General features: G+C 37.9%; 1 protein-coding gene across 1 annotated transcript in view; it reads right to left on the bottom strand.

The window, feature by feature from the left end:
* The window catches only part of LOC306982575 (phospholipid-transporting ATPase ABCA1-like), a 105,391-nt gene extending 95,078 nt beyond the window's left edge, over window positions 1–10,313 (bottom strand). Inside the window, exons 1-2 of the mRNA XM_079582549.1 lie at window positions 10,249–10,313; window positions 3,808–3,884 (exon numbers count right to left, since the gene is read on the bottom strand). Coding sequence (XP_079438675.1) covers window positions 3,808–3,873 — 66 coding nt within the window. The 5' untranslated portion in view covers window positions 3,874–3,884; window positions 10,249–10,313. The remainder of the gene's footprint in view (window positions 1–3,807; window positions 3,885–10,248) is intronic.
* Window positions 10,314–19,039: the final 8,726 nt, after the last annotated feature.

Here is a 19,039-nt window from a genome sequence, read left to right as displayed (position 1 = left end):
CAATAACATTCAGACTCGATACAGAACAATAACATTCAGACTCGATACAGAACAATAACATTCAGACTCGATACAGAACAATAACATTCAGACTCGATACAGGACAATAACATTCAGACTCAGATACAGAACAATAACATTCAGACTCGATACAGAACAATAACATTCAGACTCAGACTCGATACAGAACAATAACATTCAGACTCAGATACAGAACAATAACATTCAGACTCGATACAGAACAATAACATTCAGACTCGATACAGAACAATAACATTCAGACTCAATACAGAACAATAACATTCAGACTCGACACAGAACAATAACATTCAGACTCAGACTCGATACAGAACAATAACATTCAGACTCGATACAGAACAATAACATTCAGACTCGATACAGAACAATAACATTCAGACTCGATTCAGAACAATAACATTCAGACTCAGATACAGAACAATAACATTCAGACTCGATTCAGAACAATAACATTCAGACTCGATACAGAACAATAACATTCAGACTCAGATACAGGACAATAACATTCAGACTCGATTCAGAACAATAACATTCAGACTCGATACAGAACAATAACATTCAGACTCGATACAGAACAATAACATTCAGACTCAGATACAGAACAATAACATTCAGACTCGATACAGAACAATAACATTCACACTCGATACAGAACAATAACATTCAGACTCAGATACAGAACAATAACATTCAGACTCAGACTCGATACAGAACAATAACATTCAGACTCGATACAGAACAATAACATTCAGACTCGATACAGAACAATAACATTCAGACTCGATTCAGAACAATAACATTCAGACTCGATGCAGAACAATAACATTCAGACTCAGATACAGAACAATAACATTCAGACTCAGATACAGAACAATAACATTCAGACTCGATACAGAACAATAACATTCAGACTCGATACAGAACAATAACATTCAGACTCGATACAGAACAATAACATTCAGACTCGATTCAGAACAATAACATTCAGACTCGATGCAGAACAATAACATTCAGACTCAGATACAGAACAATAACATTCAGACTCAGATACAGAACAATAACATTCAGACTCAGATACAGAACAATAACATTCAGACTCAGATACAGAACAATAACATTCAGACTCAGATACAGAACAATAACATTCAGACTCGATACAGAACAATAACATTCAGACTCGATTCAGAACAATAACATTCAGACTCAGATACAGAACAATAACATTCAGACTCAATACAGAACAATAACATTCAGACTCGATACAGAACAATAACATTCAGACTCGATACAGAACAATAACATTCAGACTCAGATACAGAACAATAACATTCAGACTCGATACAGAACAATAACATTCAGACTCGATACAGAACAATAACATTCAGACTCGATACAGAACAATAACATTCAGACTCAGATACAGAAAAATAACATTCAGACTCAGATACAGAACAATAACATTCAGACTCAGATACAGAACAATAACATTCAGACTCGATACAGAACAATAACATTCAGACTCAGATACAGAACAATAACATTCAGACTCGATACAGAACAATAACATTCAGACTCAGACTCGATACAGAACAATAACATTCAGACTCGATACAGAACAATAACATTCAGACTCAGACTCGATACAGAACAATAACATTCAGACTCGATACAGAACAATAACATTCAGACTCGATACAGAACAATAACATTCAGACTCGATACAGAACAATAACATTCAGACTCGATACAGAACAATAACATTCAGACTCGATACAGAACAATAACATTCAGACTCGATACAGAACAATAACATTCAGACTCGATACAGAACAATAACATTCAGACTCGATACAGAACAATAACATTCAGACTCAGATACAGAAAAATAACATTCAGACTCGATACAGAACAATAACATTCAGACTCAGATTCAGAACAATAACATTCAGACTCAGATACAGAACAATAACATTCAGACTCGATACAGAACAATAACATTCAGACTCGATACAGAACAATAACATTCAGACTCAGATACAGAACAATAACATTCAGACTCAGATACAGAACAATAACATTCAGACTCGATTCAGAACAATAACATTCAGACTCGATACAGAACAATAACATTCAGACTCGATTCAGAACAATAACATTCAGACTCAGATACAGAACAATAACATTCAGACTCGATACAGAACAATAACATTCAGACTCGATACAGAACAATAACATTCAGACTCAGATACAGAACAATAACATTCAGACTCAGATACAGAACAATAACATTCAGGCTCAGATACAGAACAATAACATTCAGACTCGATACAGAACAATAACATTCAGACTCGATACAGAACAATAACATTCAGACTCAGATTCAGAACAATAACATTCAGACTCGATACAGAACAATAACATTCAGACTCGATACAGAACAATAACATTCAGACTCGATACAGAACAATAACATTCAGGCTCAGATACAGAACAATAACATTCAGACTCAGATACAGAACAATAACATTCAGACTCAGATACAGAACAATAACATTCAGACTCAGATACAGAACAATAACATTCAGACTCAGATACAGAACAATAACATTCAGACTCGATACAGAACAATAACATTCAGACTCGATACAGAACAATAACATTCAGACTCAGATACAGGACAATAACATTCAGACTCGATACAGAACAATAACATTCAGACTCAGATACAGAACAATAACATTCAGACTCAGATACAGAACAATAACATTCAGACTCGATACAGAACAATAACATTCAGACTCGATACAGAACAATAACATTCAGACTCGATACAGAACAATAACATTCAGACTCGATACAGAACAATAACATTCAGACTCAGATACAGAACAATAACATTCAGACTCGATACAGAACAATAACATTCAGACTCGATACAGAACAATAACATTCAGACTCAGATACAGGACAATAACATTCAGACTCAGATACAGAACAATAACATTCAGACTCAGATACAGAACAATAACATTCAGACTCGATACAGAACAATAACATTCAGACTTGATACAGAACAATAACATTCAGACTCAGATACAGAACAATAACATTCAGACTCGATACAGAACAATAACATTCAGACTCGATACAGAACAATAACATTCAGACTCGATACAGAACAATAACATTCAGACTCAGATACAGAACAATAACATTCAGACTCGATACAGAACAATAACATTCAGACTCGATACAGAACAATAACATTCAGACTCGATACAGAACAATAACATTCAGACTCGATACAGAACAATAACATTCAGACTCGATACAGAACAATAACATTCAGACTTGATACAGAACAATAACATTCAGACTCGATACAGAACAATAACATTCAGACTCAGCTCGATACAGAACAATAACATTCAGACTCGATACAGAACAATAACATTCAGACTCGATACAGAACAATAACATTCAGACTCGATACAGAACAATAACATTCAGACTCGATACAGGACAATAACATTCAGAATCACTCACATGAATCTCTCTTTTCAGGTTCAGTTAAAGGAAAACTACTGAAAAAGGACGTTCCACATTTTCAAACAATAAGGGATGAATAGAACAGCTGCTACAAACATCAGGGTGTGGGATCCTCCAGAGACTGCAGTGGCTCAGAAACACACTCATCAAGACTGTTTTGTAGCAGCTGTTCTCTTAATCTGGTGTGTTTGTCCTCATTGTTCATGTGTCTGTTCTCACCGTCTGTCTCCGTCTGTAGGTGAAGTTCTTCCACAGCAGCAGACCCAGCTGAGTCCAGGCCGACATCCTTCAGGGGCCTGAGGAGAGAGGGAGGAACCGGGTCAGAACGGGGGCTAAAGGAGGGCTGAAGGAGGGGCTAAAGGAGGGGCTAAACCAGGCCGACATCCTTTAGGGGCCTGAGGAGAGAGGGAGGAAGAACCGGGTCAGAGCTGGGGCTAAAGGAGGGGCTAAAGGAGGGGCTAAACCAGGCCGACATCCTTCAGGGGCCTGAGGAGAGAGGGAGGAACCGGGTCAGAGCTGGGGCTAAAGGAGGGCTAAAGGAGGGGCTAAACCAGGGCTAAAGGAGGGGCTAAACCAGGGCTGAAGGAGGGGCTAAACCGGGGCTAAAGGAGGGGCTAGACCAGGACTAAACCAGGACTAAACCAGGACTAAAGGAGGGGCTAAACCAGGACTAAACCAGGCCGACATCCTTCAGGGGCCTGAGGAGAGAGGGAGGAACCGGGTCAGAGCTGGGGCTAAAGGAGGGGCTAAAGGAGGGGCTAAACCAGGGCTAAAGGAGGGGCTAAAGGAGGGGCTAAACCAGGACTAAACCAGGACTAAACCAAGACTAAACCAGGACTAAACCTGGACCGACAGCAGCAAAACCTGGTCTGATTCATCATGACCTGATCATAATCTAATCTTTACACACTTTACAATCTTTACTTTACAAGACTTTGAGCCGGGATTATTTCATTACTGACGCCGTCAAAGTGAAACACAGGGGGGGAGGGGCTAAAACACAAGGGGGGGGGGCTAAAACACAAGGGGGAGGGGCTAAAACACTGAGGGGAGGGGCTAAAACACAAGGGGGAGGGGCTAAAACACTGAGGGGAGGGGCTAAAACACTGTGGGGAACTGAGCAACTTCTTTACCTTAATAAATCCCTCTGGGGTAATACAAGTGTTAATGTGATGGTGGAGGGTCTTTCATCGTCCCCTGGTGTCTCTGGCCAGAAAACCACAATTGCAACTTTCCTGCCTCCGACCTGGAGTCACCAATACACACTAATGGAATCACGTAGAAGAAGCTAACAGGCTAACGGGCAAAGCTAACTGCGGGCTAGCGCCACTTAAACAGTGTTTACAGATAAAAATGATCTCTGTGTGAACAATGCAGTGCCGCTTACAGCCTCTAGGGGCAGGAGTTACTTAGTTCTGCTCTTTAATCCTGTCCCTGGACCAACAGCAGAACCTGGATCTAAAGAGAGGACAGGTTTTTATTCCAGCTCGTTTAACCTAAAAACAAAGACATTTCTGAACCAGAGAAACAAAGGAGTGAAAACGTTTAAATATGAATAATGAATAATATGTTTATCTGTGAGTGAATCAGGCCCTGAACGCCTCGCGCTGCCTTCACTGACACACATTTAAATATGAAAAGTGAATAATATGTTTATCTGTGAGTGAATCAGGCCCTGAACGCCTCGCGCTGCCTTCACTGACACAGCTAAAGGTCGGCCAACGCAGCGCAGGGTTCAAAGGTCACTTATCTGAGGGTTCACATCGAGCGGATAAGGAGCCCAGGAGACAAAGTACTGACAACACACACAACTAACACTGTTACTAACACTAATACTATTAACACAACTCACAGTAACACACCGAGCGGATAAAGAGCCAAGGAGACAAAGTACTGACAATAACAATAATACTAATAATACTATAATAATACTAACACTGTTACTGCTGATACTTCACTATGTTAATCATTATTATAAAAATGATGTTTCAGTGTCATAAATGAAACTCATAGATGGTTTTGTGTCTCAGGCTTTGAACCTCTGACATTAATCTCAGCCTGTGATGATTAGTTTTGAGGGTTAAGTCCAGTTAACCTCTTAACTCCCGCCTGAACTGAGAGGATCTTTTTCCTCACGTTATCAGATTTTTTTCAATCATTTTTTTGTTAGGTATTCAACTCTTTTTTGGAACTTTTTTTTTTAAATTTTCGTTTTTTTTGTCAGATTTTTGTCAGTTTTTTTGTCAAATATTTATCACATTTTTGCATTTTTTTTAAAACATTTTGTCACATTTTTGTCATTTTTTCGTCAATGTTTTTTTATCGAATTTTTGTAATTTTTTTGTAATTTTTTTGTCCATTTCTAGCGACATTTTTGCCACTTTTTCATCCATTTTTCATCACTTTTTTGTCACATTTCCATCATTGTTTTCGTCTCAGTTTTGTTGCTTTTTCACAGCTTTTTTTCCAGAAGCTTTTGGATTGGGGTAAAGCCAAACTGGAGAGAATGTGCTCGGTTCAGGTGGGAGTTAAGAGGTTAAAGGAAAAACTACTGAAAAAGGACGTTCCACATTATCAAGCAAAAAGGGAAAGAAAAAGGATCTCTCTGCTGATGGAAAGTGTGAAATAGTTGAATGTCTTGGTCTAGGTGTGAAAACCTTCGATATTTCATGAAAGATGAAGCGTAATCATCTGATAAGAGATTTGTGGCTGATTCAGACAAACACGTGTTTGTGCAGATAAAGAAACAATGAGGACGGTTTCTGCCAGACAAACACATTAGATTAAAAGAACAGCTGCTTCAAAACTACTGCTACTGTTAAAACATACAAACTAATGAATGGACAAAGTGAGAAACTGATCTAGAAGCAAAAATATAAACTCAACTCACAATAATATTAACACAACTCAATAATATTAACACAACTCACAATAATATTAACACAACTCACAATACTATTAACACAACTCACAATAATATTAACAAAACTCACAATAATATTAACAAAACTCACAATAATATTAACTCAACTCACAATAATATTAACACAACTCACAATAATATTAACTCAACTCACAATAATATTAACACAACTCACTATAATATTAACTCACAATAATATTTACTCAACTCACAATAATATTAACTCAACTCACTATAATATTAACTCAACTCACAATAATATTAACTCAACTCACAATAATATTAACACAATTCACAATAATATTAACACAACTCACAATAATATTAACACAACTCACAATAATATTAACTCAACTCCCAATAATATTAACACAACTCACAATAATATCAACACAATTCATGATAATATTAACACAACTCACAATAATAGTAACACAACTCACAATAATATTAACTCAACTCAATAATATTAACTCAACTCACAATAATATTAACTCAACTCACTATAATATTAACACAACTCACAATAATATTAACACAACTCACAATAATATTAACACAACTCACAATAATATTAACACTACTCACAATAATATTAACACAACTCACAATAATATTAACTCAACTCACAATAATATTAACTCAACTCACAATAATATTATATCAACTCACAATAATATTAACACAACTCACAATAATATTAACACAACTCACAATAATATTAACTCAACTCACAATAATATTAACACAACTCACAATAATATTAACTCAACTCAATAATATTAACTCAACTCACAATAATATTAACACAACTCACAATAATATTAACACAACTCACAATAATATTAACTCAACTCACAATAATATTAACTCACAATAATATTAACACAACTCACGATAATATTAACACAACTCACAATAATATTAACTCAACTCACAATACTATTAACACAACTCACAATAATATTAACACACAATAATATTAACTGAACTCACAATAATATTAACACAACTCACAATAATATTAACTCAACTCACAATACTATTAACACAACTCACAATAATATTAACACAACTCACAATAATATTAACACAACTCACAATAATATTAACTCAACTCACGATAATATTAACACAACTCACAATAATATTAACTCAACTCACGATAATATTAACACAACTCACAATAATATTAACTCACAATAATATTAACTGAACTCACAATAATATTAACACAACTCACAATAATATTAACACAACTCACAATAATATTAACACAACTCACAATAATATTAACACAACTCACAATAATATTAACTCAACTCACAATAATATTAACACAACTCACAATAATATTAACACAACTCACAATAATATTAACACAACTCACAATAATATTAACTCAACTCACAATAATATTAACACAACTCACAATAATATTAACTGAACTCACAATAATATTAACACAACTCACAATAATATTAACACAACTCACAATAATATTAACACAACTCACAATAATATTAACACAACTCACAATAATATTAACTCAACTCACAATAATATTAACACAACTCACAATAATGTTATCATAATACTGGTACTGTTATTATAGTACTGGTACTGTTACTATAGTACTGGTACTGTTATTATAATACTGGTACTGTTACTATAATACTGGTACTGTTACTATAATACTGGTACTGTTATTATAGTACTGGTACTGTTACTATAGTACTGGTACTGTTATTATAATACTGGTACTGTTACTATAATACTGGTACTGTTACTATAATACTGGTACTGTTATAGTACTGGTACTGTTACTATAATACTGGTACTGTTATAGTACTGGTACTGTTATTACCAGCACTAACAGTAATTTCAGGCCAAACTTACTCACGAATCTAAATCTTCCCCAAAAGAGCAACAATAACACAAAGCAGTGACACAAAAGTAACGGTCAGTTTTGTCGGTCTTAGCTTTCAAATGTCCTGTAAAGACTGTGGGACATGAACAGCTTTAAGGTTCAGTCATCGGCTTTACCCAAATCTAAAAGCCTCTCCAACAAAGTGTCAAAACCGAGACACAAACCAGGATGAAAAGGCGACAAAAGAGCGACAAGAATGTGCCGGAAAAGCAACAACAACACAATAAAAAAGCGACAAAAACACGACTAAAGAGCGAAGAAACATTAAGTCACAATCTGTGATGCAGGTCTTAGCTTTCAAATCAGGCGTTTACTACATGTGTATTAATACTGTCACTGTGTATTAATACTGTATTAATACTGTCACTGTGGACGTTTAGTCTAAGTTTAGTCTATAATAAAGTATGTTTATATTACTGCAGTATTAATACACATGTAGTAACGGATCGTACAGTAACAACAGTACAATACTATTATACTATTATACTGTTATATTAATACTACAGGAACAAAGACACTCAGGATCTACAGGATCTAAATGACCTGAACCCGGTTTGATCTGAGTGATTGTGAAATCAGCACTTTCTCCTCATGAGACGAGAGTGACTGATCTGCTCAAACTGAAGATGAAGAACACTTTAGTCTGTGCTGGTCTGAGAGGAGGAGATCTTTGAGTCCTGGACCTGAGGACCTGAGGACCCGAGGACCCGAGGACCCGAGGACCCGAGGACCCGAGGACCCGGGGACCCGGGGACCCGAGGACCCGAGGACCCGAGGACCCGAGGACCCGAGGACCCGAGGACCCGAAGACCCGAAGACCCGAAGACCCGAAGACCTCAGTCTGAGGTCCTCGGGTCTGAGGAAAGTCTCAGGACAGTTTGACTTCATTTAAAGAAGAGAGAGAGAGACTTTTTCTGCTTTAAGTGGAAAACTTTACTTTGGAGAAAATCTACTTATTCCTCTGTGCCTTTCTGCTGTTTAGTCCTGGTTTAGTCCTGCTTTAGTCCTGCTTTAGTCCTGCTTTAGTCCCGGTTTAGTCCCACTTTTGTCCCACTTTAGTCCCACTTTTGTCCCACTTTAGTCCTGGTTCAGCCAACTTTAGTCCCACTTTAGTCCCACTTTAGTCCCGGTTTAGTCCTGGTTTAGTCCCACTTTTGTCCCACTTTAGTCCCACTTTTGTCCCACTTTAGTCCTGGTTCAGCCAACTTTAGTCCCACTTTAGTCCCACTTTAGTCCCGGTTTAGTCCTGGTTTAGTCCCACTTTTGTCCCACTTTAGTCCCACTTTTGTCCCACTTTAGTCCTGGTTCAGCCAACTTTAGTCCCACTTTAGTCCCACTTTAGTCCCGGTTTAGTCCTGGTTTAGTCCCACTTTTGTCCCACTTTAGTCCTGGTTTAGTCTCACTTTTGTCCCACTTTTGTCCCACTTTAGTCCCGGTTCAGTCCTGGTTTAGTCCCACTTTAGTCCTGCTTCAGTCCCGGTTTAGTCCCGGTTCAGTCCCGGTTTCCTCCTGCAAAAGCCTCTCTCTGTCTCGTGCTGTTTTATTCCTCTCTAACCCAGACTTTAAAGCCTCTCGAGTCTCCGGGAGCTCGTCTCTCTCCGGGTCTCCAGGTCTCTGAGTCTCCGGGTCTCCGGGTCTCCGGGTCTCTGAGTCTCCGGGTCTCTGAGTCTCCGGGTCTCCGGGTCTCTGAGTCTCTGAGTCTCCGGGTCTCCGCCTCTCTCCGCCCCGGGCTCTGGAGCCTGAGTCCCGGGACAGAGCAGCGTCAGACCCGCGGCTGTAAAGAGGAGGAGGAGAGTTCAGTCCTTACCTTACCGCTCCTGCGCTGCGTCTGTGCCGCGGAGCCCGGGGCCGCGCGACTCCTCCACCACACGCGCACACACGCGCGCGAGCACACGCCGGGGGGGCACGCGACTTCCGGGAGGAGTTTCACAGTAAAAGCACTGGAGGAGAAGAAGCAGAAAGAGCTGAGAGAAGACTCTTTAGCTCAAAGAAAACCCGGGGCGGGGGAGTTTATGCATATATGTGAATATGAGATGATTATGACGGGGTAAAAGAGAAATAAATAAACTTTTTACACCACAAGTTATCCTGGTCCCCGAGATCATTTGGGACCACATGATCCAAGGCCCCACTGTCACAGTCTGAGCACCATGAGGACACCATTAACTGCTCTTCTGACTCTCCAGGCGTTTTTATTATCTTTGAGTTTATTTTTATTATTTTTTAGTTTATTTTGTATTTTGTATTTTTTTTGTTTTCATTAATTTTTTATTTTATTTTTTATTATTTCATTTTATTTTTTATTATTTTTTATTTTATTTTTTATTTGATTTTTTATTTTTTGTTCATTTATTTTTTATAATTTTTAGGTTTTTTTTAATTATTTTTCAGTTTATTATTAATTTTTAGTTTATTTTTTAGTTAATTTTTTATTAATTTTTAGTTTATTTTTATTATTTTTTAGTTTATTTTTTATTATTTTTTAGTTTATTTTTTATTATTTTTTAGTTTTTTTTATTATTATTTTTATTTTATTTGTTCATTTATTTTTTATAATTTTTATTATTTTTAGTTTTTTTTAATTATTTTTCAGTTTTTTTTTTAGTTTTTTTAAAAATATTTTTTATTATTTTTTAGTTTTTTTTTATTATTTTTCAGTTTTTTTTAAATTATTTTTTAGTTTATTTTTAAATTATTTTTTAGTTTATTTTTTATTATTTTTTAGTTTATTTTTTATTTATTTATTTTTTTTCATTTATTTTTTAGTTTTTTGTCGTTGTTTTTTTTGTTTTTTTAAATTATTTTTTATTTTATTTTTTCATTCATTTTTTATAATTTTTATAATTTTTAGTTTTTTTTTAAATTATTTTTTATTATTTTAGTTTATTTTTTATTATTTTTTATTTTATTTTTTATTTTTTGTTCATTTATTTTTTATTATTTTTCAGTTTATTTTTTATTTATTTATTTTTTTTCATTTATTTTTTAGTTTTTTTATTATTATTTTTTAGTTTTTTTTTTATTTATTTATTTTTTTTCATTTATTTTTTAGTTTTTTTATTATTATTTTTTAGTTTTTTTTAATTATTTTTTAGTTTTTTTTTCATTTATTTTTTATTATTTTTATTATTTTTAGTTTTTTTAAAATTATTTTTCAGTTTTTTTTTTAGTTTTTTTTAAATTATTTTTTATTATTTTTTAGTTTTTTTTTATTATTATTCAGTTTTTTTTAATTATTTTTTAGTTTATTTTTTATTATTTTTTAGTTTATTTTTTATTTTTTTTATTTTAGTTTTTAGTTTTTTGTTGTTGTTTTTTTTGTTTTGTTTTTAATGATTTTTTATTTTATTTTTTCATTTATTTTTTATAATTTTTATTATTTTTCAGTTTTTTTTTTAGTTTTTTTTAAATTATTTTTTATTATTTTTTAGTTTATTTTTTATTATTTTTTAGTTTATTTTTTATTATTTTTTAGTTTATTTTGTAGTTTATTTGATCAGACTTTGGTCCTATAAAGTCAGACTTTGTGCCTGTGTTTTATTGTGAAGGTCCGTAAAGAGGCTCCAGCTGCTTCCTGTGTGAACAGCTGTGTGGGGGTTACTGTCGGTCAGACATCAGCTGGAGACACACGCCCCCCCCCCCCCCCCCCCAGACCCCCCCCCCCCCCCCCTCTGCTCACACTCACCTCTTGCCTCTTCACTCTTCACTCTTCCTGTTCTTGTTTCTGCTAAAGTTAAAAAGCAGAAGCGCCTCAGAGGAAACACGAGGCTCAGACTTTTACTTCAGTCTCTGCTTCTGAACATCTGTCCTGCAGCTGTTTCTCTAAACATCTGTCCTAAAGCAGGAGCAACGTCAGGCCCGGGGGCCAAACCCGGCCCTCCAGCAGAGAAGCTCTGGCCCTCACAGGATTTAAAGCAATAACTTTACTCAAACCAGAGATCAAAGGCTCCGGCTCATGTTCTCCAGTTTGGCTTTACCCGAATCTAAAAGCTGGAAAAAGTGTCAGTGTAGCAGCGAAAACCAGGAAGGAAACGCAGCAAAATGTGGCGAAACGGAGAGATAAAAGCAACAACAAAAAAGGAAAACATGGGGGAAAAAAACACAACAAAAAAATGTGACAAATAAAAAAACATGACAAAAATTGTGAGAATATAAAAGGTTAAGGCGGGGGTGGTTAATATGGGAGGCCATTTTGGAAAAAATACATTACAAATGTGAGAAAACACACGAACAGCACAGGTGTGCACGTTAGCCGACGCCCCCCCCCACTGAAACCCATGGAAAAACAAATCCACCAAAACATGTTTGCAGGCACACTTTGAGTGGAACTGTTTCTGGTGTTTGTTTGTTTGTTTGTTTGTTTGTTTGTTTGTTTGTTTGTTTGTTTTTGCTTCAATGTGGGAAGAAAGTTAAAAAAAATCAGACATGCATTTTCAATGTAGAAGAAGAATAAGTTTAATAAAATCAGATTCTTTCCAATGAAGAAAGTAAGCTACATGTTCAATGTAAAAGAAGAACTCAACAAAACAAAACAACCTTTATTTTCAATGTGAAAAAACACAACTTTACAACTGTACATTTGCTCCTCATTATTGTGAAGGCAGTGGATCTGAATGAGTTTCAAACATGACTAATGCACAAGAGCGCCACCTATTGGTTTTCACAATTGTAATGTGTTTTTTCCTGGAGCCGCCGCCTTATCGTGGTGGAGGGTCTGAGCCTGGATGATCCTGGAGCTCTGTTGTGCGGGGGGGTCGTGTCCCTGTAGGGTCTCAGGGCAAACAGGTCCTACAGGTGACGGGTCAGACAGAGAGCGGGTCAGAAGCTCCTCATGAGAGACCGACAGGCCCGGGTAGAACCATGAGGACGTCCTTCTGTGGACCCACCACCTGCAGGGGGCGCCATACGGGCTGGTGCAGTGTGATCTGGGCAACTCCAACAGCTGCCCCCATGACCCGGAGACGGACAAGTGGAAGAAAATGGATGACCTCCCATAGATAAGTCTGCATTTAAAGCAGAACTAAGTAACTCATGTCCCTAGATCGGGTGGGGGGGGGGGAACCGAGGGCCAAACCCCCCCTGACCCCCCCTCACTGTGGCCTGGAGTAAAGCATGTGCTTCATACATGACTGAAGTGTTTTACTGTGAAATCTAAAGGAACTGACTTTATGTTTTTTTCACCACTTTTATCGCTCGCCCCGTTTTTTTGTCGTTTTTTTCATTTTACATTTTTTTTGTTCCTCGTTTCTGTTTAGTGTTTTCGTTTTGTTTGTTTTTTGTCGTGTTTTTGTTGCTTTTCCATCTTTTCTTCATCTCCTAAACGACTCTTTAACTCTGACACACGAGACCTGAGTCACCGAGGACACGGTCACGTCTGAGGTTTCTTCAGTCTGACCTTTGTCGTGTTTATAGTTTCACTTCCTCATTGGACAAACCCACAGGAAGTGACATCATTAGAGGCGAACGATCATGAACCGTTGCCGTGCCGACCGTGTTACTGCGAGTCAATGGGAAATGAGTCAGCAGAGGTGGTCCTGAGGTGGTCCTGAGGTGGTCCTGAGGTGGAGCCCTGAGGTGGTCCTGAGGTGGTCCTGAGGTGGTCCTGAGGTGGTCCTGAGGTGGTCCTGAGGTGGTCCTGAGGTGGTCCTAGAGTCTTCTCTCTGGGTCAGGTGAGGACAGAGGTAAAAGTTCTCCTAAAGGGTGAACTGAGCTGGTTCTTCCTCTGGCCTGAAGGAGAAACATCTGGACTCCTCCTCTGTGTAATGGCGCCCTCTTCTGGACGAACCATCGACGTGGAAACGCACCATGTGTCACGAGCTGAGTTTGAATAAGAAGTACAGATACAGGACCAACAATGTACTGAAGTAAAAGTATCCAGCACAATTTATACTTCAGTAAAAGTATAAAAGTATGGATTATAAAATGCACTTTATATGAAAACACTATTTAAGAGTCAAATGTGCAGGATTTTTTTTTAACTCATTTGAAGAAAACCAGGTCTAAACGAGTAAAGCAGTAACTCAGGTCAGAAACAGGAAATAAACCAGGTCTAAACCAGGTCTAAACCAGGACTAAACCAGGACTAAACCAGGACTAAACCAGGTCTAAACCAGGACTAAACCAGGTCTAAACCAGGACTAAACCAGGACTAAACCAGGACTAAACCAGGTCTAAACCAGGACTAAACCAGGACTAAACCAGGACTAAACCAGGACTAAACCAGGACTAAACCAGGTCTAAACCAGGACTAAACCAGGACTAAACCAGGACTAAACCAGGTCTAAACCAGGGCTAAACCAGGACTAAACCAGGACTAAACCAGGACTAAACCAGGTCTAAACCAGGACTAAACCAGGTCTAAACCAGGGCTAAACCAGGACTAAACCAGGACTAAACCAGGACTAAACCAGGACTAAACCAGGACTAAAGCAGGACTAAACCAGGACTAAAGCAGGACTAAACCAGGACTAAACCAGGACTAAACCAGGACTAAACCAGGACTAAACCAGGGCTAAACCAGGACTAAACCAGGACTAAACCAGGACTAAACCAGGACTAAACCAGGACTAAACCAGGACTAAACTAAGACTAAACCAGTTCATCGTGGAAAGGTCACTTTGAAAATGAAATACTTTTACTTTTAACCCAATATGCGGCGTTCACGATTTCGAATGTGATGATGTCATAATGTCAGATGGAGGGCGGGGCCAATGCAACTCTATGGGAGAAATGCAGTTTTTGGGAGAAATCTCCAAAACGAAAATTGACAAATGTTTTTCCTCTTCAGTATTTGATCGTGATCGGATTCACAAACCTGTGATATTATTTTTATGTCTGAAAGTCTTTTCTATTGGACAACATCACACTCATGTCACATATTGTCACCACTTTTTGACATTTTTCAGAGATAATAATTGTACATTAGTTCATATGAGCCGACAGAGGAGACGATGAACTTTGTGACAGTTTGTGTTTCATGTGGATTCCTCCAGTAATGACTGAGATATGAGCCACAAAACAAAGACATAAAAATATGCATTTTGTCAGTTACCACAGTTACCATAGTTACCGTCAGTTGATCCACCTCAATGTTAAACTATGGCTCTTTAGAATGTTGTGATGTCACGTGAACGCTACCTATTATAAAAAGTAGTGGAGAAAGAACAGAACAGGCTCTAACAGGTTTGACCTCTGACCTGCAGAGTGGGCGTGGCCTCTGACCTGCAGAGTGGGCGTGGCCTCTGACCTGCAGAGTGGGCGTGGCCTGGGTCAAAAAGGAAGTTTACTCCAAACAACTCGAGTCAGAGAAAAGATTTAATCACAAAGGTCTGAAACTTCACTGATGAAACACTGAGTATATGTGAGTATTCGAGTACATACTCACATATACTCGTATATACTCACATATGCGAGTATATGCGAGTATTTACGAGTATATATGAGTACATACGTGTATATACGAGCGTGCATTATGGAGCCACATGTTCATTATCTCAACATTCTCTGTGTATTTGTACTTGTAACACTTTAACCTTAACCAAATGAATTTTCTCCAGTTTCGGCTTTACCCAAACCTAAAAGTTCACAGCCTGAGGTCAGAGAAACAGCTCATTTGAAAGCTAAGACTTACAAAACTCCTTTCATCAGATGTTTTTGTCACTTTTTGTTGCGTTCTCGTGTTGTCTCTGTTCTGTTGTTAGTTTTTAAAGAAGCTTTCAGATTTGGGTAAAGCCGGGTTCAGGAGAGGTTTAACACTTTATTATCATATTTGTATCATTTCTATGTTTCTGTGTGATGGGCAGATTATTCAGCTTTTTTGTATTTATTCTTTTTAATTTTTTATTTGTTCTGTATTATTATTAATGAACATATATTTAAAACCTGCATATTATTATTGTTATATTTTGTATTTTTTGTAGAAGAAGCAGATATTTACTGATGTAGAGCCTGTTACAGCCAGTCATGTGTGTGTGTGTGAGCATGTGCACACTGAGGGGCAGGGGTGGACTGGCCATGTGTTCATTCTGGAAGAGCACAGAAGGGCCACTGGTCCCGCCTCTGACTTTACCCTTACCCCCGCGTGAAACCGAGCTTTACCCAAATCTAAAAGCTTAACCTCTTAACTCCCGCCTGAACCGAGAGGATCTTTTTCCTCACCTCATCACATTTTTTTGTTGCATATTCAACTCATTTTTGTAACTCATTTTTTTGGTCATTTTTTGGTCAAATTTTTATCACATTTTTGTCACATTTGTGTCATTTTTTTGGTCATTTTTTCATCAATTTTTCGTCACTTTTTTGTCAAACTTTTCTCACTTTTTTGTCATATTTTCATAAATGAAGCTTATGCGCAAATTCAACCTGGAAGACCTACCAGCTGCATTCATTCATCACCTCATCACCGGCAGCTGCACTCCAATCATCCAATCACGGACTCCGATCAAGCCGCACCTTCACAACAGCCAATCACCGCAGCTGCTCATCCCCTCAGCAGCCCCGTCATCGCTCAGGATCAACTTTTTAAGCTTCCTGGTCAATCACTCAGCCGCTCGCCAGCCGTGCTACGACCCTCCTCCACCCCTTTCTCCGCCTGGCTCCTCCCCGGCTCCGCTCATCAAGTGGCCGACCCAGGTCTCTTCCACCACCACCAGGGTCCAGGCTCCGGGGAAGATCATGGCTGTCACTCGTCAAAGCCATGCGTTCATATGGTTCGTTCAGTCTGAGCCCCAATAATAATTCATGTTCGTTAATAAAACACTCATACTGTCATTCCGTTTCTGTGAGTCTTTTCAGGTTGAATTGTTTTCGTCTCAGTTTTGTCGCTATTTTCACACCTTTTTTCCGGAAGCTTTTGGACAAGAGACAAAAACACAACGAAAAAGTGACAAAAAAGTGATGAAAAAGCAACAAAAACATGACAAAAATGCAGCGACAACGTGACAAAAAGTTCCCGTCACTTTTCTAGATTTGAGCTTTCAAATGAGGCGTCACAGTGTTGCTCTCCAGTCAAGAAGCTTTTAGATTTGGGTAAAGCCGAACTGGAGAAAATGCCCTGGGTGAAGGCGGGGGGTCAGAGGTTCACATGTGTATTTGTGGAAGTGTCACATTTACGCTCATTTGGGCCGGGCTGACCAGAGTCCAGGGCTGGTTTTCGGTCCCAGTCCGGCCCTGCTAAGGGGGCGGAGCCGGCACAGGAGCACACAGGTTTTCTCAGTATTTCATGGATGATTCCAGACCATCATAAACATGGGCTTGATTTTAACGAGCTTTGTTTCCTGCGTCTGGTTTGATCAATAAAGTGACTGGATTCTGTGGGAGGCGCGTCTGGAGCGGCCATGTGTCCACTCTGGAAGACCAGTCCCGCCTCAACCCAGCTTTACCCAAATCTAAAAGCTAGAAAGAAAAGCATCAAAATAGCGAGATAAAGAGGATGAAAACAAAGCAAAAATGTGAGAAAAACACAACATAAATATGACAAAAATGTGGCGACGTGACGAAAACTTTCCATCACTTTTGTAGGTCTTAGCTTTCAAATGAGGCGTTACATTGTTGATCTCCAGTCGAGCAGCTTTTAGATTTGGGTAAAGCCCAGTTTAATAAAACATGAATCTAAAAGGAGTTCCGTGGAGTATGGTGCACCACAAGGGTCAGTTTTGGGACCATTATTATTTATTATTTATATTTTGCTTCTGTTTCTACGACCGCCTTTCCCGCTCTTTTTGCTGATGATGCAGGGCTGTGTTTCAGTCCCGGTCCGGCCCTGGCGTTACATGGCGCCTTTCACAGACATGGTCACAAAGCGCTTTACATGATACATTACATTCACTCCATACTCGGTGGTGAAGCTACGTTTGTAGCTTGAGCGCCCCCTGGGGGAGACTGACAGAAGCGCTGTCGCGACTGTACATGTCTGAGGACCCTCTGACACCACCATACATTCACTCACACACATCATTCATCCTGGCCTATTGTACATGTTTTTAGTGGTAGGGGAAACCGGAGTACCCGGAGGAAACCTACGCAGACACGGGGAGAACATGCAAACTCCACACAGAAAGGCCCGTCCAGGTGGGAATCGAACCCGGACCTTCTAGCTGTGAAGCGAGAGCACTAACCGCTGTGCTACTGTGCCGCACAATAATCGTAATACTTTACTAATAAACTATTTTGATTTTAATTAACTTTAACTTTGATTTTAATGCCTTGTTTTGTTTTATTTTATTATACTATACCTGAAATGTGCATGTTTTACTTTAATACTTTTTAAATTGTTATAATGTATGTATTTGTCTTACTGGGCGGATCATTTTATGTTTTAAATCATCTGTTTTTTTCTACTTTTGTTTAGTTTGTATCTTTTTATTTCAGCCCTTTGTTCATTTTTTATTTTTATTTTTTATTCCTTTTTCCCTCCTGTTGTGCTGAGCATTGATTTTTGTTTCATTCATTCATTTTTTTAATTTGTATTATTTATTGATTCGTCTTACTGGGCGGATCATTTTATTTTTAAGTTAGATTATTTTTTTATTTATTTTCTAATTTGTCTCTTTTTATTTCAGCGCTGTGTTCATTTTTTATTTTTATTTTTAATCCCCTTT

This window comes from Gobius niger, assembly GCF_951799975.1.
Source record: "Gobius niger genome assembly, chromosome: 24".
Taxonomy (NCBI): domain Eukaryota; kingdom Metazoa; phylum Chordata; class Actinopteri; order Gobiiformes; family Gobiidae; genus Gobius; species Gobius niger.
Note: the sequence above shows the minus strand (reverse complement) of the source record. Positions and strands in the feature narration are given on the sequence as shown.